Source organism: Somniosus microcephalus, unplaced genomic scaffold (assembly GCF_052327205.1).
Source record: "Somniosus microcephalus isolate GS21.2 unplaced genomic scaffold, FLI_Smic_1.0 unresolved_chr1, whole genome shotgun sequence".
NCBI classification, from domain to species: domain Eukaryota; kingdom Metazoa; phylum Chordata; class Chondrichthyes; order Squaliformes; family Somniosidae; genus Somniosus; species Somniosus microcephalus.
In genome coordinates this window covers 44585094-44608126 of record NW_028225179.1, presented here as the reverse complement: position 1 = coordinate 44608126, position 23033 = coordinate 44585094, and the positions used below count along the sequence as shown (strand labels likewise).

At 63.9% G+C, this 23033-nt stretch overlaps 1 protein-coding gene across 1 annotated transcript in view; it reads left to right on the top strand.

The window, feature by feature from the left end:
* Positions 1-23033, top strand: part of LOC147094881 (E3 ubiquitin-protein ligase BRE1B-like) — a 143344-nt gene that overhangs the window by 22325 nt on the left and 97986 nt on the right. Inside the window, exons 7-12 of the mRNA XM_085974503.1 lie at positions 3304-3439; positions 3967-4088; positions 5982-6496; positions 9780-9897; positions 11459-11608; positions 12071-12283. Of these exons, the coding sequence (XP_085830629.1) occupies positions 3304-3439; positions 3967-4088; positions 5982-6496; positions 9780-9897; positions 11459-11608; positions 12071-12283 (1254 nt within the window). The remainder of the gene's footprint in view (positions 1-3303; positions 3440-3966; positions 4089-5981; positions 6497-9779; positions 9898-11458; positions 11609-12070; positions 12284-23033) is intronic.

Here is a 23033-nt window from a genome sequence, read left to right as displayed (position 1 = left end):
TCCGACAGTGCGGCGCTCCCTCAGTACTGCCCCTCCGACAGTGCGGCGCTCCCTCAGTACTGCCCCTCCGACAGTGCGGCGCTCCCTCAGTACTGCCCCTCCGACAGTGCGGCGCTCCCTCAGTACTGCCCCTCCGACAGTGCGGCGCTCCCTCACTACTGCCCCTCCGACAGTGCGGCGCTCCCTCACTACTGCCCCTCCGACAGTGCGGCGCTCCCTCAGTACTGCTCCTCCGACAGTGCGGCGCTCCCTCAGTACTGCTCCTCCGACAGTGCGGCGCTCCCTCAGTACTGCTCCTCCGACAGTGCGGCGCTCCCTCAGTACTGCTCCTCCGTCAGTGCGGCGCTCCCTCAGTACTGCCCCTCCGACAGTGCGGCGCTCCCTCACTACTGCCCCTCCGACAGTGCGGCGCTCCCTCACTACTGCCCCTCCGACAGTGCGGCGCTCCCTCAGTACTGCTCCTCCGACAGTGCGGCGCTCCCTCAGTACTGCTCCTCCGACAGTGCGGCGCTCCCTCAGTACTGCTCCTCCGACAGTGCGGCGCTCCCTCAGTACTGCTCCTCCGTCAGTGCGGCGCTCCCTCAGTACTGCCCCTCCGACAGTGCGACGCTCCCTCAGTACTGCTCCTCCGTCAGTGCGGCGCTCCCTCAGTACTGCTCCTCCGACAGTGCGACGCTCCCTCAGTACTGCTCCTCCGTCAGTGCGGCGCTCCCTCAGTACTGCTCCTCCGACAGTGCGACGCTCCCTCAGTACTGCTCCTCTGTCAGTGCTGCACTCCCTCAGTACTGCCCCTCCGACAGTGCAGCGCTCCCTCAGTACTGCCCCTCTGCCAGTGCAGCGCTCCTTCAGTACTGCCCCTCTGCCAGTGCAGCGCTCCCTCAGTACTGACCCTCCTTAAGTGCAGTGCTCCCTCAGTACTGACGGTGTTTATGCTCCACATGAGCCTCTGCTCACCCTGCTTCATCTAACCACACCGACATATCCTTCTATTCCTTTCTCGTGTTTATCTAGCTTTCCCTTAAATCCATCTGTGCTAGTCGCCTCACCCACTCCATGTGGTAGCGAGTTTCACATTCTAACCACTCTCTGGGTCAAGAAGTTTCTCCTGAATGCCATACTGGATTTAAGAACATAAGAAATAAGAGCGGGAGTAGGTCATATGGCCCCTCGAGCCTGCTCTGCCATTCAGTAAGATCATAGCTGATCATCGACCTCAACGCCACTTTCCCGCCCGATCCCCATATCCCTTGATTCCCCTAGAGTCCAAAAATCTATCGATCTCAGCCTTGAATATACTCAAAGACTCCGCATCCACAGCCCTCTGGGGTAGAGAATTTCCAAGATTCACCACCCTCTGAGTGAAGAAATTGCTCCTCATCTCAATCCTAAATGGCCGACCCTTTGTCCTGAGACTATGGCCCCTAGTTCCAGACTCTCCAGCTCGGGGAAACAGCTTCTTGGGACCTACTCTGTCGCGCCCTCTAAGAATGTTATACATTTATTAGTGACTATCTTACATTTATGGCCCCCAGTTCTGGTTTCCCCCACAACTGGAAACACCTTCTCTGTCGACCCTATCAAAATCCTTTTATAATCTTAAAGATTAAAAGGGTGCAGAGATTTACCAGAATGGTTCCGGGGATGGGGGATCTTAGCTACAAGGGCAGGTTGGAGAAGCTGGATTTGTTTTAATTAGAGCAAAGGAGGTTGAGGGGTGGTTTGATAGAGGTGTACAAGATTATGGGGGGTTTGGATAGGCTAGACGGGGAAAGGCTGTTCCCGCTAGTTGTTGGTACAAGGACTGGGGACACAGATTTAAGGTTTTGGGCAATAGATACAGGGGGGGACGTGAGGAAAATCTTTTTTACGCAGCGAGTGGTGAGGACCTGGAACTCGCTGCCGACGGAAGTGGTGGAAGCGGAGACACTCGATGTTTTCAAGGGGAGACTGGATAGGCACTCGAGGGAAATAAACTTGCAGGGCTACGGGGATAGAGCGGGGGAATGGGACTGACTGGACTACTCTACAGGGAGCCGGCACGGACTCGATGGGCCGAATGGCCTCCTTCTGTGCCGTATGACTATGACCTCTATCAGGTCACCCCTCAGCCTTCTCCTTTCTGGAGAAAAGAGCCCCAGACGGTTCAACCTTTCCTGATGGGTATAACCTCTCCGTTCTGGTATCATTCGAGTAAATCTTTTTTGAACCCTCTCCAGTGCCTCTAGATCCTTTTTATAACATGGAGACCAGAAGTGTTCACAGTGCTCCAAGTCTGGTCTAACCAAGGTTCTGTACAAGTTTAACAATACGTCTCTGCTTTTCAAATTATTCCCTCTAGAAATAAACCCCAATGCTTTGTTTGCATTTTTATGGCCTTATTAACCTGCATCGCTACTTTTAGTGATTTGTGTGTCTGTACCCCAGATCTCTCTGTTCCTCTACCCCATTTATTTTCCAAGGCGTATGTGGCCTCCTTGTTATTCATAACAAATTGCACCACATCACACTTCCCTCTGCAGATCATTTGCCAATTACACACCCATTAATGTCTTAATTTTCGACTGGAAACTCAACTGGACAAGCCACATAAATACTGTGGCTACGAGAGCAGGTCCGAGGCTGGGTATTCTGTGGCGTGTCTCTCACCTCCTGCCTCCCCCAAAGCCTTTCCACCATCTACAAGGCACAAGTAAGGAGTGTGATGGAATACTCTCCACTTGCCTGGATGAGTGCAACTCCAACAACACTCGAGAAGCTCGACACCATCCAGGACAAAGCAGCCCGCTTGATTAGCACCCCATCCACCACCTTAAACATTCACTCCCTCCACCACCGGCGCACCGTGGCTGCAGTGTGTACCATCTACAAGATGCACTGTAGCAACTCGCCAAGACTTCTTCGGCAGCACCTCCCAAACCCGCGACCTCTTCCACCTCGAAGGACAGGGGCAGCAGACGCATGGGAACACCACCACCTCCAAGTCATGCACCATCCCAACTTGGACATGTATCAGCCATTCCTTCATCGTCGCTGGGTCAAAATCCTGGAACTCCCTCCCTCACAGCACTGTGGGAGCACCTTCACCACACGGACTGCAGCGGTTCAAGAAGGCGGCTCACCACCACCTTCTCGATGGGCAATAAATGCCGGTCTTGCCAGCGACGTCCAAATCCCGAGAATGAAGGAATAATTAGTGGCGTTGAGGGGCATTCCAGTATTTGAGTCGGGCATGGGTGGGGCAGGCAGTTCTCCCACAGATTTACATTATTTCCCTCTCTCTCCTACCTACCCACCCTCCTCCAGAGCGACGAGCTGAACCTGCAGAAGAAACTGCGGACCGAAGTTATTCAGCTGGAGGACACTCTGGCGCAAGTCCGCAAGGAATACGAGATGCTGCGCATTGAATTCGAGCAGAACCTGGCTGCTAACGAGCAAGCAGGTACTGGAGTGGAGTTCTAATTATACCCTGGGAGTGTTTGATGGGACAGTGTAGAGGGAGCTTTACTCTGTATCTAACCCGTGCTGTACCTGCCCTGGGAGTGTTTGACGGGACAGTGTAGAGGTAGCTTTACTCTGTATCTAACCCGTGCTGTACCTGCCCTGGGAGTGTTTGATGGGACAGTGTAGAGGGAGCTTTACTCTGCATCTAACCTGTACTGTACCTGCCCTGGGAGTGTGTGAAAAGATGCAGTCAGGGGAGGGTGGAGATTGTGACTGAGGGGAGGGAGCTCTTGATCCTGAAGAGGGATTGAGGAACATTTTGTGTTGAGTGGCAGGGTGGGGGGCGCGGAAGGAGTTGAGGTTTTTATTTTGTGAATGTTGTGGGGTGCGGTGAATCATTGGGTCGCAGGTGGGGTGGAGCCTTGGTTATCAGTCAGAGAGTTCGGAGTTTTAACATCGACCTCTTTGTGATCTCTGTCTCCTGCTCTCTCTCTGTCTCTTCCCCCGCCCCCCCCCCCCAAACAGGTCCAATTAACCGGGAAATGCGTCACCTGATCAACAGCCTCCAGAACCACAACCACCAGCTGAAGGGAGACGTGCAGCGGTACAAGCGGAAACTGCGTGAGGCACAGGCTGAGATTAACAAGGTGAGCGGTGGTGAGGAGGGGGAGGGAGCTGTGTCACACACAGCGATTCACAATTAATGCTGGCGCTGGGATCTAACTGTGTTCGCCTGCAACAGTGACGGCACTTCCAAGGTGCTCAGGGTGGGTAGATAGCAAGAGCTTGCATTTATATAGCGCCTTGCACCACCTCAGGACATCTGAAAACGCTTCACAGTACTTTTTGAAGTTTAATCGCTGTTGTAATGTATGAAACGTGGCAGCCAATTTGTGCACATTCAGCTCCTCGAGCCTGCTCCGCCATTCAATAAGATCAGGGCTGATTTTCTACCTCAACTCCACTTTCCTGCCCGATCCCCATATCCCTTGATTCCATTAATATCCAAAAATCTATCGATCTCTGTCTTGAATATACTCAATGACTGAGCCTCCACAGCCCTCTGGGGTAGAGAATTCCAACGATTCACCACCTTCTGAGTGAAGAAATTTCTCCTCATCTCAGTCCTAAATGGCCGACCCCTTATTCTGAGACTGTGACCCCTGGTTCTAGACTCCCCAGCTACGGGAAACATCCTCCCTGCATCGACCCTGTCAAGCCCTGTAAGAATTTTATATGTTTCAATGAGATCACCTCTCATTCTTCTAAACTCTAGAGAGTATCGGCCGAGTCCACTCAATCTCTCCTCATAGGACAATCCCCCCATCCCAGGAACCAGTCTGGTGAACCTTCGTTGCACTCCCTCTATGGCACGTATATCCTTCCTTAGGTAAGGAGACCAAAACTGTACACAATACTCCAGATGTGGTCTCACCAGGGCCCTATATAATTGCAGTAAGATGTCTTTACTCTTATACTCAAATCCTCTTGTAATAAAGGCCAACATACCCTTTGCTTTCCTAATTGCTTGCTGTACCTGCATGTTAACTTTCAGTGATCCATGTACAAGGACACCCAGCTCCCTCTGAACACCCACATTTCCCAATCTCTCACCATTTAAAAAATACTCTGCTTTTCTATTTTTCCTACCAGAGTGGATAACTTCACATTTCTCCACATTATATTCCATTTGCCATGCTCTTGCCCACTCACTTAGCCTGTCTATATCCCCTTGAAGCCTCTTTGCATCATCCTCACAACTTACATTCCCACCTAGCTTTGTATCAGCAACAAACTTGGATATATTACATTTGGTTCCCTCATACAAATCATTGATATAGATTGTGAATAGCTGAGGCCCAAGCACTGATCCTGGCGGTACCCCACTAGTTACAGCCTGCCAACCCAAAAATGACCCCGTTGATTCCTGCTCTCAGTACTGCCCCTCCGACAATGCAGTGCTCCCTCAGTACCGTCCCTCGGACAGTGCAGTGCTCCCTCATTACTGCCACTCCGACAGTACTGCCTCCCCCCCCACCCCCCCTCAGTACTGCCCCTCCGACAGTGCAGCGCTCCCTCAGTACCGCCCCTCCGACAGTGCAGCGCTCCCTCAGTACCGCCCCTCGGACAGTGCAGCGCTCCCTCAGTACCGCCCCTCCGACAGTGCAGCGCTCCCTCAGTACCGCCCCTCCGACAGTGTGGCGCTCCCTCAGTACTGTCCCTCCAACAGTGCGGCACTCCCTCGGTACTGCCCCTCCGACAGTGCAGCGCTCCCTCAGTACTGACCCTCCGACAGTGCGGCGCTCCTTCAGTACTGCCCCTCTGACAGTGCAGCGCTCCTTCAGTACTGCCCCTCCGACAGTGCAGCGCTCCCTCAGTACCGCCCCTCCGACAGTGCAGCGCTCCCTCAGTCCTGCCCTCTCCGACAGTGCCGCGCTCCCTCAGAGCTGGTAACCGGGGAGTGTCGGCCTGAATTATGGGGCTCTCGTGTGGTGAGGACGAGTTGTGTTTAACCCATTGTCTCCCTTCCCTCCTCGCAGGCCCGCATGCAGTGCTACCCCGCCCTGGGATCCTCCACCACCACCCCCTCCACCACCGCCACCTCCTCCACCTTGTCTGTGGATGATATCAAGGAGGAAGAGGGCGTGGAGGTGAAAAGGGAGCCCAAGGAGGCGCCGTCTGCACCGACCCCGGTGGTGGTGGTGGTGAAGAAGGAGAAGGAGGAGAAGGAATTGACTGAGTGCAAGGAGGAGGAGCCGCAGGTCAAGAAAGAACCGGAGAAGCCCAAGGCCAAGGAGAAGGAGCGGGAGTCGGAGCGGGAGAGGGACCGGGAGAGGGACAAAGACCGGGACCGGGAAAGGGACAAGGACCGGGATCGGGATCGGGACCGGGAGAGAGACCGGGATCGGGACCGAGACAGAGACCGCGATCGCGACAGGGACAGGGATCGGGACCGGGAGAAAGACAAGGACAAGGAGAAGGACAAATCGAAGGCCGACGACACCAAAAAGAGAGACTCGGTTGACATCCTGAAGCAGCTGAAAGTGGAGCTCAAGTGAGGGGTTCGGCGGGTCTTCCTTTGTAGTGCTCTTTTAAATTGTCTCGCGTTGTGGACACTCTTTCCCGACACGCGACCAGACGGGCGGCTAGCCACTCCCACATGGCCCGACGGGCGGCCCGCCACGCTCACACGGGTGGCTGGATGCCTGCAGAGACGGCTGGGGCACAGCCAGACGGGCGGCTCGCCCCCTCCCATGTGGCCAGACGGTCGGCTCTCCATGGCCACACTTGCGCAGAGACGGTTGGGGCACGGCCAAACTGGTGGCCAGCCACACCCACCCTACCATTGGTCATCTTCCAAAATTCTATAGACTCTGGAACAGTTCCCATGGATTGGCGGGTAGCTAATGTAACCCCACTATTTAAAAAAGGTGGTCGAGAGAAAACGGGGAATTATAGACCGGTAAGCCTGACATCGGTAGTGGGGAAAATGCTAGAGTCCATTATAAAAGATGTAATAGCAGAGCACTTGGAAAAAAGTGACAGGATCGGACAAAGTCAACATGGATTTACAAAAGGTAAATCGTGCTTGACTAATATACTGGAATTTTTTGAGGATGTAACTGGTAAAATAGATAAGGGAGAACCAGTGGATGTGGTGTATTTAGACTTTCAGAAGGCTTTCGATAAGGTCCCGCATAAGAGATTAGCGTGCAAAGTTAAAGCACATGGGATTGGAGGTAAGGTACTGACTTGGATAGAGAACTGGTTGGCAGACAGAAAGCAAAGAGTTGGAATAAACGGGTCTTTTTCCGAGTGGCAGGCAGTGACTAGTGGGGTACTGAAGGGACCGGTCCTTGGACCCCAGCTATTCACAATATATATTAATGATCTAGACAAGGGAACTAGATGTAATATCTCCAAATTTGCAGACGACACAAAGCTGGGTGGGCGTGTGTGCTGTGAGGAGGATGCCGAGAAACTCCAGGATGATTTGGACAGGTTGGGTGATTGGGCAGAAGCATGGCAGATGCAATATAACGTAAATAAATGTGAGGTTATCCACTTTGGTAGCAAAAACAGGAAGGCAGATTATTATCTGAATGGCAATAGATTTGGAGAAGGGGAAGTGCAACGAGACCTGGGTGTCCTTGTGCACCAGTCGCTGAAGGTAAGCATGCAGGTGCAGCAGGTGGTTAAGAAGGCAAATGGTATGTTGGCCTTCGTAGCGAGAGGGTTTGAGTACAGGAACAAGGATGTCTTGCTGCAGTTGTACAGGGCCTTGGTGAGACCACACCTTGAGTATTGTGTGCAGTTTTGGTCGCCTTATCTGAGGAAGGATGTTCTTGCCATGGAAGGAGTTCAGCGAAGATTCACCAGACTGATACCTGGGATGGCAGGAATGACGTATGAGGAGAGATTGGATCGATTGGACTTGTACTCGCTAGAGTTTAGAAGAGTGAGAGGGAATCACATCGAAACGTATAAAATTCTAACAGGACTAGACAGACTAGATGCAGGAAGGATGTTCCTGATGGCGGGAGAGTCCAGGACCAGGGGTCACAGTCTAAGGATAAGGGGTAAGCCATTTAGGACTGAGATGAGGAGGAATTTCTTCACCCAGAGAGTGGTGAACCTGTGGAATTCTCTACCACAGAAGGGAGTTGAGGCCAATTCATTAAATATATTCAAGAAAGAGTTGGATATATTTCTCAAGGCTAAAGGGATCAAGGGATATGGGGAGAAAGCAGGGACAGGGTACTGAATTTGGACGATCAGCCATGATCTCATTGAATGGCGGAGCAGGCTCGAGGGGCCGAATGGCCTGCTCCTGCTCCTATCTTCTATGTTTCTTTCGATAAGGTCCCGCATAAGAGATTAGCGTGCAAAGTTAAAGCACATGGGATTGGGGGTAAGGTACTGACTTGGATAGAGAACTGGTTGGCAGACAGGAAGCAAAGAGTTGGAATAAACGGGTCTTTTTCCGAGTGGCAGGCAGTGACTAGTGGGGTACCGCAGGGATCGGTCCTTGGACCTCAGCTATTCACAATATATATTAATGATCTAGACGTAATATCTCTAAGTTTGCAGATGACACAAAGCTGGGTGGGCGTGTGTGCTGTGAGGGGGATGCAGAGAAACTCCAGTATGATTTGGGCAGATGCATGGCAAATGGAGTATAATGTGGATAAATGCGAGGTTATCCACTTCGGTGGCAAAAACAGGAAGACAGATTATTATCTGAACGGCAATAGATTGCGAGAAGGGGAAGTGCAATGAGACCTGGGTGTCCTTGTGCACCAGCCGCTGAAGGTAAGCATACAGGTGCAGCAGGCGGTTAAGAAGGCAAATGGTATGTTGGCCTTCGTAACGAGAGGATTCGAGTACAGGAGCAAGGATGTCTTGCTGCAGTGGTGAGACCACACCTTGAGTATTGTGTGCAGTTTTGGTTACCTTATCTGAGGAAGGATGTTCTTGCCATGGAGGGAGTGCAGCGAAGATTCACCAGACTGATACCTGGGATGGCAGGAATGACATATGAGGAGAGATTGGGTCGATTGGGCTAATATTCGCTAGAGTTTAGAAGAATGAGAGGGGATCTCATTGAAACTTATAAAATTCTAACAGGACTAGACAGACTAGATGCAGGAAGGATGTTCCCGATGGCGGGGGAGTCCAGAACCAGGGGTCACAGTCTAAGGATAAGGGGTAAGCCATTTAGGACAGAGATGAGGAGGAATTTCTTCAAAGAGAGTGGTGAACCTGTGGAATTCTCTACCACAGAAGGCAGTTGAGGCCAATTCATTAAATATATTCAAGAAGGAGTTGGATATATTTCTTTAGGCTAAAGGGATCAAGGGATATGGGGGGAAGGCAGGGACAGGGTACTGAATTTGGATGATCTGCCATGATCTCATTGAATGGTGGAGCAGGCTCGAGGGGCCGAATGGCCTACTCCTGCTCCTATCTTCTATGTTTCTTTGTTACCACCCTCTAACTCCCCTCCCCTTACGCGCCGATCTCACCGATGGGACCAGGACGCCGCACCGATTTTTTTTTTTTTTTTTTTCTCCTGCGGCCAAGGTTTTAAGTTGCTCCCGCGAGCGGCTGACACGAATCGCAGTGAGACCTGCGCCGCTCGTTTGTCCCCACCCATCGCCCTCCTTCGTAAAGCGTTCGGCTCTTGTCGCGACTTCCCCCTCTCCCCCCACGGTCAAATGTCTGTGGGCGGAGGCTGGTTGATCTCGCTGACTTGAGTCAGCCCCACCCCACTCCGCCTGTACTGACCGCCTGTTTCCCCCACCCCGCCTCCCCCCCCCCCCACCCCCTCTCCGCAGGAAGGCCCAGGAGAGCCAGAAGGAGATGAAGCTGCTGCTGGACATGTACAAGTCGGCCCCCAAGGAACAGAGGGACAAGGTGCAGCTCATGGCGGCTGAGAAGAAGGCCAAGGCGGAGGTATGTGTGAACCCGAGGGCAGCGCCTTGGTAGGCCTGACGGACAGGTGGGGCGCTGGTGAGGCAGGGGCAGTGCCAGGGGAGGGCGTGGCGCCGGGCTGAGGGTGGGGGGCTGGGGGCAGGCCGAAGGGAGGCATAGGAGGCGCGGGGCCAGGAGAGAAGGCAGGAACGGGAGGGAGGGGTGGGACTGAGTCATGGAAACCCCCACGGATTGTGGGGGGAGATGTCCAGGGGGAGGGGCGGGACCATTTGGGTCTTGAAGAGAAAAAGATTGGCGAAGTCAAGCGTAGGGGTCCCTTACAATCAGAATCAGGGGAATTTATAATGGGGAACAAAGAAATGGCAGACCAATTAAATACATACTTTGGTTCTGTCTTCACAAAGGAGGACACAAATAACCTCCCAGAGATGTCGGGGAACATAGGGTCTAATGAGAGGGAGGAACTGAATGAAATCAGTATTTGTAGGGAAATGGTGTTAGGGAAATTGACGGGATTGAAGGCCGATAAATCCCCAGGGCCTGATGATCTACATCCTAGGGTACTTAAGGAAGTGGCCCTAGAAATAGTAGATGCATTGCTGGTCATCTTCCAAAATTCTATAGACTCTGGAACAGTTCCCGTGGATTGGAGGGTAGCTAATGTAACCCCCCTATTTAAAAAGGTGGTAGAGAGAAAACAGGGAATTATAGACCGGTAAGCCTGACATCGGTAGTGGGGAAAATGCTAGAGTCCATTATAAAAGATGTAATAGCAGAGCACTTGGAAAACAGTGACAGGATCGGACAAAGTCAACATGGATTTACAAAAGATAAATCCTGCTTGACTAATCTACTGGAATTTTTTGAGGATGTAACTGGTCGAATAGATAAGGGAGAACCAGTGGATGTGGTGTGTTTGGACTTTCAGAAGGCTTTCGATAAGGTCCCGCATAAGAGATTAGCGTGTAATGTTAAGGCACATGGGATTGGGGGCAAGGTATTGACTTGGATAGAGAACTGGTTGGCAGACAGGAAGCAGAGTTGGAATAAACGGGTCTTTTTCCGAGTGGCAGGCAGTGACTAGTGGGGTACCGCAGGGATCGGTCCTTGGACCCCAGCTATTCACAATATATATTAATGATCTAGACGAGGGAACTGGATGTAATATCTCCAAGTTTGCAGATGACACAAAGCTGGGTGGGCGTGTGTGCTGTGAGGAGGATGCCAAGGGGTAAGCCATTTAGGACAGAGATGAGGAGGAATTTCTTCACCCAGAGAGTGGTGAACCTGTGGAATTCTCTACCACAGAAGGCAGTTTAGGCCAATTCATTAAATATATTCAAGAAGGAGTTAGATATATATCTTAAGGCTAAGGGGATCAAGGGATATGGGGAGAAGGCAGGGACCGGGTACTGAATTTGGATGATCAGCCATGATTGCATTGAATGGCAGAGCAGGCTCGAGGGGCCAAATGGCCTACTCCTGTTCCTATCTTCTATGTTTGAGCTTTGGGGGTATTTGCCGAGGTATAATTTCCTTTGTGGTGATCTGAGCCCCCATCCGTCCGTCTGTCCGTCCGCAGGTGGAGGAACTGAAGCTGAAAATCAAGGACATGGAGGAGAAGGAGAAGAGGGAGAGCAAGAAGCTCGCGGACGAGGATGCCCTGAAAAAGATCAAGTTCGCCGAGGAGCAGATCGAGCATCTGCAGAAGAAACTGGCTGCCACCAAACAGGTGAGGCGGGGGTGGGGGAGGTCTCGGGGTGGGAGAGAGAGAGGAGAGGCGGTCTCGAGGCTAACCTGGGGAGGGGGCTCTCAGAAGGTGTGGCTGCGGTTTATAACCCAGGGTTCCTGAAGGGGCCGTGGTTGGGTGAGGGTAGCCTGGCTGTGATAGCTTCCGTGGTCGAATGTCCCGCTGGCGCGTCAGGAATGGCCGCTGGTGAGCATTCGGTGAGTTCAAGAGATGGTGTGAGGGGGTACTGGGGGCAAATGGAGCAAAGGCGGGTAAATGGATTTGAGGTGCAGATCAGCCACAATCTGATTGAATGGCAAAACAGGCTTGAAGGGCTGAATGGCCTCCTCCTGTTCCTCCCAGGCCCGTGGCAGTGCACCTCCCCTCCACAGGCAGGAGTGGAATTGAAGTGTGGGCATTGGAAGTAACCCTGGTCCTTATGTTCCCCTGCCCCCTGTCGATCAGGAGGAGGAGGCCCTCCTGTCGGAGATGGATGTTACAGGCCAGGCTTTCGAGGACATGCAGGAGCAGAACATCCGGCTGATGCAGCAGCTGAGGGAGAAGGACGACGCTAACTTCAAGCTCATGTCTGAGCGCATCAAATCCAACCAGATCCACAAGCTGCTGCGTGAGGAGAATGACGAGCTCGCAGACCAGGTCCTCACCCTCAAAACGCAGGTAGGGAGCGCCCAAATGATCCGCTCTCCTGCTCCCGCGCTCCCGCTCCCGCCCCCTCTCCCCCCTCGTGCCTTCTCTCCCGGTCTCGTGCTTGCTTTCTCTCTCTCTCTCTCGCTCGGTCTTGCGCTTTCCCTCTCTCCTGGTCTCACGCTTTCTCTCTCTCTCTCTCTCCCGGTCTCGTGCTTTCGCTCTCTCTCTCCCGGTCTCGTGCTTTCTCTCTCTCTCTCTCTCCCGGTCTGGTGCTTTCGCTCTCTCTCTCCCGGTCTTGTGCTTTCTCTCTCCCGGTCTCGTGCTTTCTCTCTCTCTCTCTCTCTCTCCCGGTCTCATGCTTTCTCTCTCTCTCTCTCTCCCGGTCTCGTGCTTTCGCTCTCTCTCTCTCTCCCGGTCTCGTGCTTTCTCTCTCTCTCTCTCCCGGTCTCGTGCTTTCTCTCTCTCTCTCTCTCTCTCTCTCTCTCTCCCGGTCTCGTGCTTTCGCTCTCTCTCTCTCCCGGTCTCGTGCTTTCGCTCTCTCTCTCTCCCGGTCTCGTGCTTTCGGTCTCTCTCTCTCCCGGTCTCGTGCTTTCGCTCTCTCTCTCTCCCGGTCTCGTGCTTTCTCTCTCTCTCTCTCCCGGTCTCGCGCTTTCGCTCTCTCTCTCTCCCGGTCTCGCGCTTTCGCTCTCCCTCTCCCGGCCTCGCGCCTTCGTCTCCCTCTCCCGGTCTCGCGCTTTCGCTCTCTCTCTCTCCCGGTCTCGTGCTTTCTCTCTCTCTCTCTCTCTCCCGGTCTCGTGCTTTCTCTCTCTCTCTCTCTCTCTCTCTCTCTCTCTCTCTCTCTCTCTCCCGGTCTCGTGCTTTCGCTCTCTCTCTCTCCCGGTCTCGTGCTTTCGCTCTCTCTCTCTCCCGGTCTCGTGCTTTCGCTCTCTCTCTCTCCCGGTCTCGTGCTTTCGCTCTCTCTCTCTCCCGGTCTCGTGCTTTCGCTCTCTCTCTCTCCCGGTCTCGTGCTTTCGCTCTCTCTCTCTCCCGGTCTCGCGCCCTCGCTCTCCCTCTCCCGGCCTCGCGCTCTCCCTCTCCCGGCCTCGCGCCCTCGCTCTCCCGGCCTCGCGCCCTCGCTCTCCCGGCCTCGCGCCCTCGCTCTCCCGGCCTCGCGCCCTCGCTCTCCCTCTCCCGGCCTTGCGCTCTCCCTCTCCCGGCCTCGCGCCCTAGCTCTCCCTCTCCCGGCCTCTCGCCCTCGCTCTCCCTCTCCCGGCCTCGCGCCCTCGCTCTCCCTCTCCCGGCCTCGTGCCCTCGCTCTCCCTCTCCCGCCCTCGCTCTCCCTCGCGCCCTCGCTCTCCCTCTCCCGGCCTCGCGCCCTCGCTCTCCCTCTCCCGGCCTCGCGCCCTCGCTCTCCCTCTCCCGGCCTCGCGCCCTCGCTCTCCCTCTCCCGGCCTCGCGCTCTCCCTCTCCCGGCCTCGCGCTCTCCCTCTCCCGGCCTCGCGCTCTCCCTCTCCCGGCCTCGCGCTCTCCCTCTCCCGGCCTCGCGCTCTCCCTCTCCCGGCCTCGCGCTCTCCCTCTCCCGGCCTCGCGCTCTCCCTCTCCCGGCCTCGCGCTCTCCCTCTCCCGGCCTCGCGCTCTCCCTCTCCCGGCCTCGCGCTCTCCCTCTCCCGGCCTCGCGCTCTCCCTCTCCCGGCCTCGCGCTCTCCCTCTCCCGGCCTCGCGCTCTCCCTCTCCCGGCCTCGCGCTCTCCCTCTCCCGGCCCTCGCGCCCTCGCTCTCCCTCTCCCGGCCTCGCGCCCTCGCTCTCCCTCTCCCGGCCTCGCGCCCTCGCTCTCCCTCTCCCGGCCTCGCGCCCTCGCTCTCCCTCTCCCGGCCTCGCGCCCTCGCTCTCCCTCTCCCGGCCTCGCGCCCTCGCTCTCCCTCTCCCGGCCTCGCGCCCTCGCTCTCCCTCTCCCGGCCTCGCGCCCTCGCTCTCCCTCTCCCGGCCTCGCGCCCTCGCTCTCCCTCTCCCGGCCTCGCGCCCTCGCTCTCCCTCTCCCGGCCTCGCGCCCTCGCTCTCCCTCTCCCGGCCTCGCGCCCTCGCTCTCCCTCTCCCGGCCTCGCGCTCTCCCTCTCCCGGCCTCGCGCCCTCGCTCTCCCTCTCGCGCCCTCGCTCTCCCTCTCCCGGCCTCGCGCCCTCGCTCTCCCTCTCCCGGCCTCGCGCTCTCCCTCTCCCGGCCTCGCGCCCTCGCTCTCCCTCTCCCGGCCTCGCGCCCTCGCCTCTCCTCGCGCCCTCGCTCTCCCTCTCCCGGCCTCGCGCCCTCGCTCTCCCTCTCCCGGCCTCGCGCTCTCCCTCTCCCGGCCTCGCGCCCTCGCTCTCCCTCTCCCGGCCTCGCGCCCTCGCTCTCCCTCTCCCGGCCTCGCGCCCTCGCTCTCCCTCTCCCGGCCTCGCGCCCTCGCTCTCCCTCTCCCGGCCTCGCGCCCTCGCTCTCCCTCTCCCGGCCTCGCGCCCTCGCTCTCCCTCTCCCGGCCTCGCGCCCTCGCTCTCCCTCTCCCGGCCTCGCGCCCTCGCTCTCCCGGCCTCGCGCCCTCGCTCTCCCTCTCCCGGCCTCGCGCCCTCGCTCTCCCGGCCTCGCGCCCTCGCTCTCCCTCTCCCGGCCTCGCGCCCTCGCTCTCCCTCTCCCGGCCTCGCGCCCTCGCTCTCCCTCTCCCGGCCTCGCGCCCTCGCTCTCCCTCTCCCGGCCGCGCGCCCTCGCTCTCCCTCTCCCGGCCTCGCGCCCTCGCTCTCCCTCTCCCGGCCTCGCGCCCTCGCTCTCCCTCTCCCGGCCTCGCGCCCTCGCTCTCCCTCTCCCGGCCTCGCGCCCTCCCTCTCCCGGCCTCGCGCCCTCGCTCTCCCTCTCCCGGCCTCGCGCCCTCGCTCTCCCTCTCCCGGCCTCTCGCTCTCCCTCTCCCGGCCTCGCGCCCTCGCTCTCCCTCTCCCGGCCTCGCGCCCTCGCTCTCCCTCTCCCGCCCTCGCTCTCCCTCGCGCCCTCCCTCTCCCGGCCTCGCGCTCTCCCTCTCCCGGCCTCGCGCCCTCGCTCTCCCTCTCCCGGCCTCGCGCCCTCGCTCTCCCTCTCCCGGCCTCGCGCCCTCGCTCTCCCTCTCCCGCCCTCGCTCAACCTCTCCCGGCCTCGCGCCCTCGCTCTCCCTCTCCCGGCCTCGCGCCCTCGCTCTCCCTCTCCCGGCCTCGCGCCCTCGCTCTCCCTCTCCCGGCCTCTCGCCCTCGCTCTCCCTCTCCCGGCCTCGCGCTCTCCCTCTCCCGGCCTCGCGCCCTCGCTCTCCCTCTCCCGGCCTCGCGCCCTCGCTCTCCCTCTCCCGGCCTCTCGCTCTCCCTCTCCCGGCCTCGCGCCCTCGCTCTCCCTCTCCCGGCCTCGCGCTCTCCCTCTCCCGGCCTCGCGCTCTCCCTCTCCCGGCCTCGCGCCCTCGCTCTCCCTCTCCCGGCCTCGCGCCCTCGCTCTCCCTCTCCCGGCCTCGCGCCCTCGCTCTCCCTCTCCCGGCCTTGCGCCCTCGCTCTCCCTCTCCCGGCCTCGCGCCCTCGCTCTCCCGGCCTCGCGCCCTCGCTCTCCCTCTCCCGGCCTCGCGCCCTCGCTCTCCCTCTCCCGGCCTCGCGCCCTCGCTCTCCCTCTCCCGGCCTCGCGCCCTCGCTCTCCCTCTCCCGGCCTCGCGCCCTCGCTCTCCCTCTCCCGGCCTCGCGCCCTCGCTCTCCCTCTCCCGGCCTCGCGCCCTCGCTCTCCCTCTCCCGGCCTCGCGCCCTCGCTCTCCCTCTCCCGGCCTCGCGCCCTCGCTCTCCCTCTCCCGCCCTCGCTCTCCCTCTCCCGGCCTCGCGCCCTCGCTCTCCCTCTCCCGGCCTCGCGCCCTCGCTCTCCCTCTCCCGGCCTCGCGCCCTCGCTCTCCCTCTCCCGGCCTCGCGCCCTCGCTCTCCCTCTCCCGGCCTCGCGCCCTCGCTCTCCCTCTCCCGGCCTCGCGCCCTCGCTCTCCCTCTCCCGGCCTCGCGCCCTCGCTCTCTCCTCTCGCGCCCTCGCTCTCCCGGTCTCGCGCCCTCGCTCTCCCTCTCCCGGCCTCGCGCCTCTCTCCCGGCCTCGCGCCCTCCCTCTCCCGGCCTCGCGCCCTCGCTCTCCCTCTCCCGGCCTCGCGCTCTCCCTCTCCCGGCCTCGCGCCCTCGCTCTCCCTCTCCCGGCCTCGCGCCCTCGCTCTCCCTCTCCGGCCTCGCGCCCTCGCTCCCTCTCCCGGCCTCGCGCCCTCGCTCTCCCTCTCCCGGCCTCGCGCCCTCGCTCTCCCTCTCCCGGCCTCGCGCCCTCGCTCTCCCTCTCCCGGCCTCGCGCCCTCGCTCTCCCTCTCCCGGCCTCGCGCCCTCGCTCTCCCTCTCCCGGCCTCGCGCCCTCGCTCTCCTCTCCCGGCCTCGCGCCCTCGCTCTCCCTCTCCCGGCCTCGCGCCCTCGCTCTCCCTCTCCCGGCCTCGCGCCCTCGCTCTCCCTCTCCCGGCCTCGCGCCCTCGCTCTCCCTCTCCCGGCCTCGCGCCCTCGCTCTCCCTCTCCCGGCCTCGCGCCCTCGCTCTCCCTCTCCCGGCCTCGCGCCCTCGCTCTCCCTCTCCCGGCCTCGCGCCCTCGCTCTCCTCTCCCGGCCTCGCGCCCTCGCTCTCCCCTCTCCCGGCCTCGCGCCCTCGCTCTCCCTCTCCCGGCCTCGCGCCCTCGCTCTCCCCGGCCTCGCGCCCTCGCCCTCGCTCTCCCGGCCTCGCGCCCTCGCTCTCCCTCTCCCGGCCTCGCGCCCTCGCTCTCCCTCTCCCGGCCTCGCGCCCTCGCTCTCCCTCTCCCGGCCTCGCGCCCTCGCTCTCCCTCTCCCGGCCTCGCGCCCTCGCTCTCCCTCTCCCGGCCTCGCGCCCTCGCTCCTCTCCCCCTCCCGGCCTCGCGCCCTCGCTCTCCCTCTCCCGGCCTCGCGCCCTCGCTCTCCCTCTCCCGGCCTCGCGCCCTCGCTCTCCCTCTCCCGGCCTCGCGCCCTCGCTCTCCCTCTCCCGGCCTCGCGCCCTCGCTCTCCCTCTCCCGGCCTCGCGCCCTCGCTCTCCCTCTCCCGGCCTCGCGCCCTCGCTCTCCCTCTCCCGGCCTCGCGCCCTCGCTCTCCCTCTCCCGGCCTCGCGCCCTCGCTCTCCCTCTCCCGGCCTCGCGCCCTCGCTCTCCCTCTCCCGGCCTCGCGCCCTCGCTCTCCCGCCTCGCGCCCTCTCTCCCGGCCTCGCGCCCTCGCTCTCCCTCTCCCGGCCTCGCGCCCTCGCTCCCTCTCCCGGCCTCGCGCCCTCGCTCTCCCTCTCCCGGCCTCGCGCCCTCGCTCTCCCTCTCCCGGCCTCGCGCCCTCGCTCTCCCTCTCCCGGCCTCGCGCCCTCGCTCTCCCTCTCCCGGCCTCGCGCCCTCGCTCTCCCTCTCCCGGCCTCGCGCCCTCGCTCTCCCTCTCCCGGCCTCGCGCCCTCGCTCTCCCTCTCCCGGCCTCGCGCCCTCGCTCTCCCTCTCCCGGCCTCGCGCCCTCGCTCTCCCTCTCCCGGCCTCGCGCCCTCGCTCTCCCTCTCCCGGCCTCGCGCCCTCGCTCTCCCTCTCCCGGCCTCGCGCCCTCTCCCGCCTCGCGCCTCGCTCTCTCCCGGCCTCGCGCCCTCGCTCTCCCTCTCCCGGCCTCGCGCCCTCGCTCGCCCTCTCCCGGCCTCGCGCCCTCGCTCTCCCTCTCCCGGCCTCGCGCCCTCGCTCTCCCTCTCCCGGCCTCGCGCCCTCGCTCTCCCTCTCCCGGCCTCGCGCCCTCGCTCTCCCTCTCCCGGCCTCGCGCCCTCGCTCTCCCTCTCCCGGCCTCGCGCCCTCGCTCTCCCTCTCCCGGCCTCGCGCCCTCGCTCTCCTCTCTCCCGGCCTCGCGCCCTCGCTCTCCCTCTCCCGGCCTCGCGCCCTCGCTCTCCCTCTCCCGGCCTCGCGCCCTCGCTCTCCCTCTCCCGGCCTCGCGCCCTCGCTCTCCCTCTCCCGGCCTCGCGCCCTCGCTCTCCCTCTCCCGGCCTCGCGCCCTCGCTCTCCCTCTCCCGGCCTCGCGCCCTCGCTCTCCCTCTCCCGGCCTCGCGCCCTCGCTCTCCCTCTCCCGGCCTCGCGCCCTCGCTCTCCCTCTCCCGGCCTCGCGCCCTCGCTCTCCCTCTCCCGGCCTCGCGCCCTCGCTCTCCCTCTCCCGGCCTCGCGCCCTCGCTCTCCCTCTCCCGGCCTCGCGCCCTCGCTCTCCCTCTCCCGGCCTCGCGCCCTCGCCTCTCCCTCTCCCGGCCTCGCGCCCTCGCTCTCCCTCTCCCGGCCTCGCGCCCTCGCTCTCCCTCTCCCGGCCTCGCGCCCTCGCTCTCCCTCTCCGGCCTCGCGCCCTCGCTCTCCCTCTCCCGGCCTCGCGCCCTCGCTCTCCCTCTCCCGGCCTCGCGCCCTCGCTCTCCCTCTCCCGGCCTCGCGCCCTCGCTCTCCCTCTCCCGGCCTCGCGCCCTCGCTCTCCCTCTCCCGGCCTCGCGCCCTCGCTCTCCCTCTCCCGGCCTCGCGCCCTCGCTCTCCCTCTCCCGGCCTCGCGCCCTCGCTCTCCCTCTCCCGGCCTCGCGCCCTCGCTCTCCCTCTCCCGGCCTCGCGCCCTCGCTCTCCCTCTCCCGGCCTCGCGCCCTCGCTCTCCCTCTCCCGGCCTCGCGCCCTCGCTCTCCCTCCTCCGGCCTCGCTCTCTCTCCCTCTCCCGGCCTCGCGCCCTCGCTCTCCCTCTCCCGGCCTCGCGCCCTCGCTCTCCCTCTCCCGGCCTCGCGCCCTCGCTCTCCCTCTCCCGGCCTCGCGCCCTCGCTCTCCCTCTCCCGGCCTCGCGCCCTCGCTCTCCCTCTCCCGGCCTCGCGCCCTCGCTCTCCCTCTCCCGGCCTCGCGCCCTCGCTCTCCCTCTCCCGGCCTCGCGCCCTCGCTCTCCCTCTCCCGGCCTCGCGCCCTCGCTCTCCCTCTCCCGGCCTCGCGCCCTCGCTCTCCCTCTCCCGGCCTCGCGCCCTCGCTCTCCCTCTCCCGGCCTCGCGCCCTCGCTCTCCTCTCCGGCCTCGCGCCCCTCCCTCTCCCCGGCCTCGCGCCCTCTCCCTCTCCCGGCCTCGCGCCCTCGCTCTCCCTCTCCGGCCTCGCGCCCTCGCTCTCCCGGCCTCGCGCCCTCGCTCTCCCGGCCTCGCGCCCTCGCTCTCCCGGCCTCGCGCCCCTCCCTCTCCCGGCCTCGCGCCCTCGCTCTCCCGGCCTCGCGCCCTCGCTCTCCCGGCCTCGCGCCCTCGCTCTCCCGGCCTCGCGCCCTCGCTCTCCCGGCCTCGCGCCCTCGCTCTCCCGGCCTCGCGCCCTCGCTCTCCCCGGCCTCGCGCCCTCGCTCCCTCTCCCGGCCTCGCGCCCTCGCTCTCCCGGCCTCGCGCCCTCGCTCTCCCGGCCTCGCGCCCTCGCTCTCCCGCGCGCCCTCGCTCTCCCGGCCTCGCGCCCTCGCTCTCCCGGCCTCGCGCCCTCGCTCTCCCTCTCCCGGCCTCGCGCCCTCGCTCTCTCCCGGCCTCGCGCCCTCGCTCTCCCTCTCCCGGCCTCGCGCCCTCGCTCTCCCTCTCCCGGCCTCGCGCCCTCGCTCTCCCTCTCCCGGCCTCGCGCCCTCGCTCTCCCTCTCCCGGCCTCGCGCCCTCGCTCTCCCTCTCCCGGCCTCGCGCCCTCGCTCTCCCTCTCGCGCCCTCGCTCTCCCTCTCCCGGCCTCGCGCCCTCGCTCTCCCTCTCGCGGCCCTCGCGCCCTCGCTCTCCCTCTCGCGCCCTCGCTCTCCCTCTCCCGGCCTCGCGCCCTCGCTCTCCCTCTCCCGGCCTCGCGCCCTCGCTCTCCTCTCCTCTCCCGGCCTCGCGCCCTCGCTCTCCCGGCCTCGCGCCCTCGCCCTCGCTCTCCCGGCCTCGCGCCCTCGCCCTCCCTCTCCCGGCCTCGCGCCCTCGCCCTCCCTCTCCCGGCCTCGCGCCCTCGCTCTCCCTCTCCCGGCCTCGCGCTCTCCCTCTCCCGCCTCGTGCCCTCGCTCTCCCTCTCCCAGCCTCGCGCCCTCGCTCTCCCTCTCCGCGCCCTCGCTCTCCCTCTCCCGGCCTCGCGCCTCGCTCTCCTCCTCCCGGCCTCGCGCCCTCGCTCTCCCTCTCCGGCCCGCCCTCGCTCGCTCTCCCGCCTCGCGCCCTCGCTCTCCCTCTCCCGGCCTCGCGCCCTCGCTCTCCCTCTCCCGGCCTCGCGCCCTCGCTCTCCCTCTCCCGGCCTCGCGCCCTCGCTCTCCCTCTCCCGGCCTCGCGCCCTCGCTCTCCTCTCCCGGCCTCGCGCCCTCGCTCTCCCTCTCCCGGCCTCGCGCCCTCGCTCTCCCTCTCCCGGCCTCGCGCCCTCGCTCTCCCTCTCCCGGCCTCGCGCCCTCGCTCTCCCTCTCCCGGCCTCGCGCCCTCGCTCTCCCGGCCTCGCGCCCTCGCTCTCCCGGCCTCGCGCCCTCGCTCTCCCTCTCCCGGCCTCGCGCCCTCGCTCTCCCTCTCCCGGCCTCGCGCCCTCGCTCTCCCTCTCCCGGCCTCGCGCCCTCGCTCTCCCTCTCCCGGCCTCGCGCCCTCGCTCTCCCTCTCCCGGCCTCGCGCCCTCGCTCTCCCCTCTCCCGGCCTCGCGCCCTCGCTCTCTCCCTCTCCGGCCTCGCGCCCTCGCTCTCCCTCTCCCGCCTCGCGCCCTCGCTCTCCCTCTCCCGGCCTCGCGCCCTCGCTCTCCCTCTCCCGGCCTCGCGCCCTCGCTCTCCCTCTCCCGGCCTCGCGCCCTCGCTCTCCCTCTCCCGGCCTCGCGCCCTCGCTCTCCTCTCCCGGCCTCGCGCCCTCGCTCTCCCTCTCCCGGCCTCGCGCCCTCGCTCTCCCTCTCCCGGCCTCGCGCCCTCGCTCTCCCTCTCCCGGCCTCGCGCCCTCGCTCTCCCTCTCCCGGCCTCGCGCCCTCGCTCTCCCTCTCCCGGCCTCGCGCCCTCGCTCTCCCTCTCCCGGCCTCGCGCCCTCGCTCTCCCTCTCCCGGCCTCGCGCCCTCGCTCTCCCTCTCCCGGCCTCGCGCCTCTCCCTCTCCCGGCCTCGCGCCCTCGCTCTCCCTCTCCCGGCCTCGCGCCCTCGCTCTCCCTCTCCCGGCCTCGCGCCCTCGCTCTCCCGGCCTCGCGCCCTCGCTCTCCCTCTCCCGGCCTCGCGCCCTCTCGCTCTCCGCCTCTCCCGCTCGCGCCCTCGCTCTCCCTCTCCGGCCTCGCGCCCTCGCTCTCCCTCTCCCGGCCTCGCGCCCTCGCTCTCCCTCTCCCGGCCTCGCGCCCTCTCCCTCTCCCGGCCTCGCGCCCTCGCTCTCCCTCTCCCGCCTCGCGCCTCGCTCTCCCGGCCTCGCGCCCTCGCTCTCCCTCTCCCGGCCTCGCGCCCTCGCTCTCCCGCCTCGCGCCCTCGCTCTCCCTCTCCCGGCCTCGCGCCCTCGCTCTCCCTCTCCCGGCCTCGCGCCCTCGCTCTCCCTCTCCCGGCCTCGCGCCCTCGCTCTCCCTCTCCCGGCCTCGCGCCCTCGCTCTCCCTCTCCCGGCCTCGCGCCCTCGCTCTCCTCTCGCGCCTCGCTCTCCCTCTCCCGGCCTCGCGCCCTCGCTCTCCCTCTCCCGGCCTCGCGCCCTCGCTCTCCCTCTCGCGCCCTCGCTCTCCCTCTCCCGGCCTCGCGCCCTCGCTCTCCCTCTCCCGGCCTCGCGCCCTCGCTCTCCCTCTCCCGGCCTCGCGCCCTCGCTCTCCCTCTCCCGGCCTCGCGCCCTCGCTCTCCCTCTCCCGGCCTCGCGCCCTCGCTCTCCCTCTCCGGCCTCGCCCTCGCTCTCCCTCTCGCGCCCTCGCTCTCCCTCTCCCGGCCTCGCGCCCTCGCTCTCCTCTCCCGGCCTCGCGCCCTCGCTCTCCCTCTCCCGGCCTCGCGCCCTCGCTCTCTCCCTCTCCCGGCCTCGCGCCCTCGCTCTCCCTCTCCCGGCCTCGCGCCCTCGCTCTCCCTCTCCCGGCCTCGCGCCCTCGCTCTCCCTCTCCCGGCCTCGCGCCCTCGCTCTCCCTCTCCCGGCCTCGCGCCCTCGCTCTCCCTCTCCCGGCCTCGCGCCCTCGCTCTCCCTCTCCCGGCCTCGCGCCCTCGCTCTCCCTCTCCCGGCCTCGCGCCCTCGCTCTCCCTCTCCCGGCCTCGCGCCCTCGCTCTCCCTCTCCCGGCCTCGCGCCCTCGCTCTCCTCTCCGGCCTCGCGCCCTCGCTCTCCCTCTCCCGGCCTCGCGCCCTCGCTCTCCCTCTCCCGGCCTCGCGCCCTCGCTCTCCCTCTCCCGGCCTCGCGCCCTCGCTCTCCCTCTCCCGGCCTCGCGCCCTCGCTCTCCCTCTCCCGGCCTCGCGCCCTCGCTCTCCCTCTCCCGGCCTCGCGCCCTCGCTCTCCCTCTCCCGGCCTCGCGCCCTCGCTCTCCCTCTCCCGGCCTCGCGCCCTCGCTCTCCCTCTCCCGGCCTCGCGCCCTCGCTCTCCCTCTCCCGGCCTCGCGCCCTCGCTCTCCCTCTCCCGGCCTCGCGCCCTCGCTCTCCCTCTCCCGGCCTCGCGCCCTCGCTCTCCCCTCTCCCGGCCTCGCGCCCTCGCTCTCCCTCTCCCGGCCTCGCGCCCTCGCTCTCCCTCTCCCGGCCTCGCGCCCTCGCTCTCCCTCTCCCGGCCTCGCGCCTCGCTCTCCTCTCCCGGCCTCGCGCCCTCGCTCTCCCTCTCCCGGCCTCGCGCCCTCGCTCTCCCTCTCCCGGCCTCGCGCCCTCGCTCTCCCTCTCCCGGCCTCGCGCCC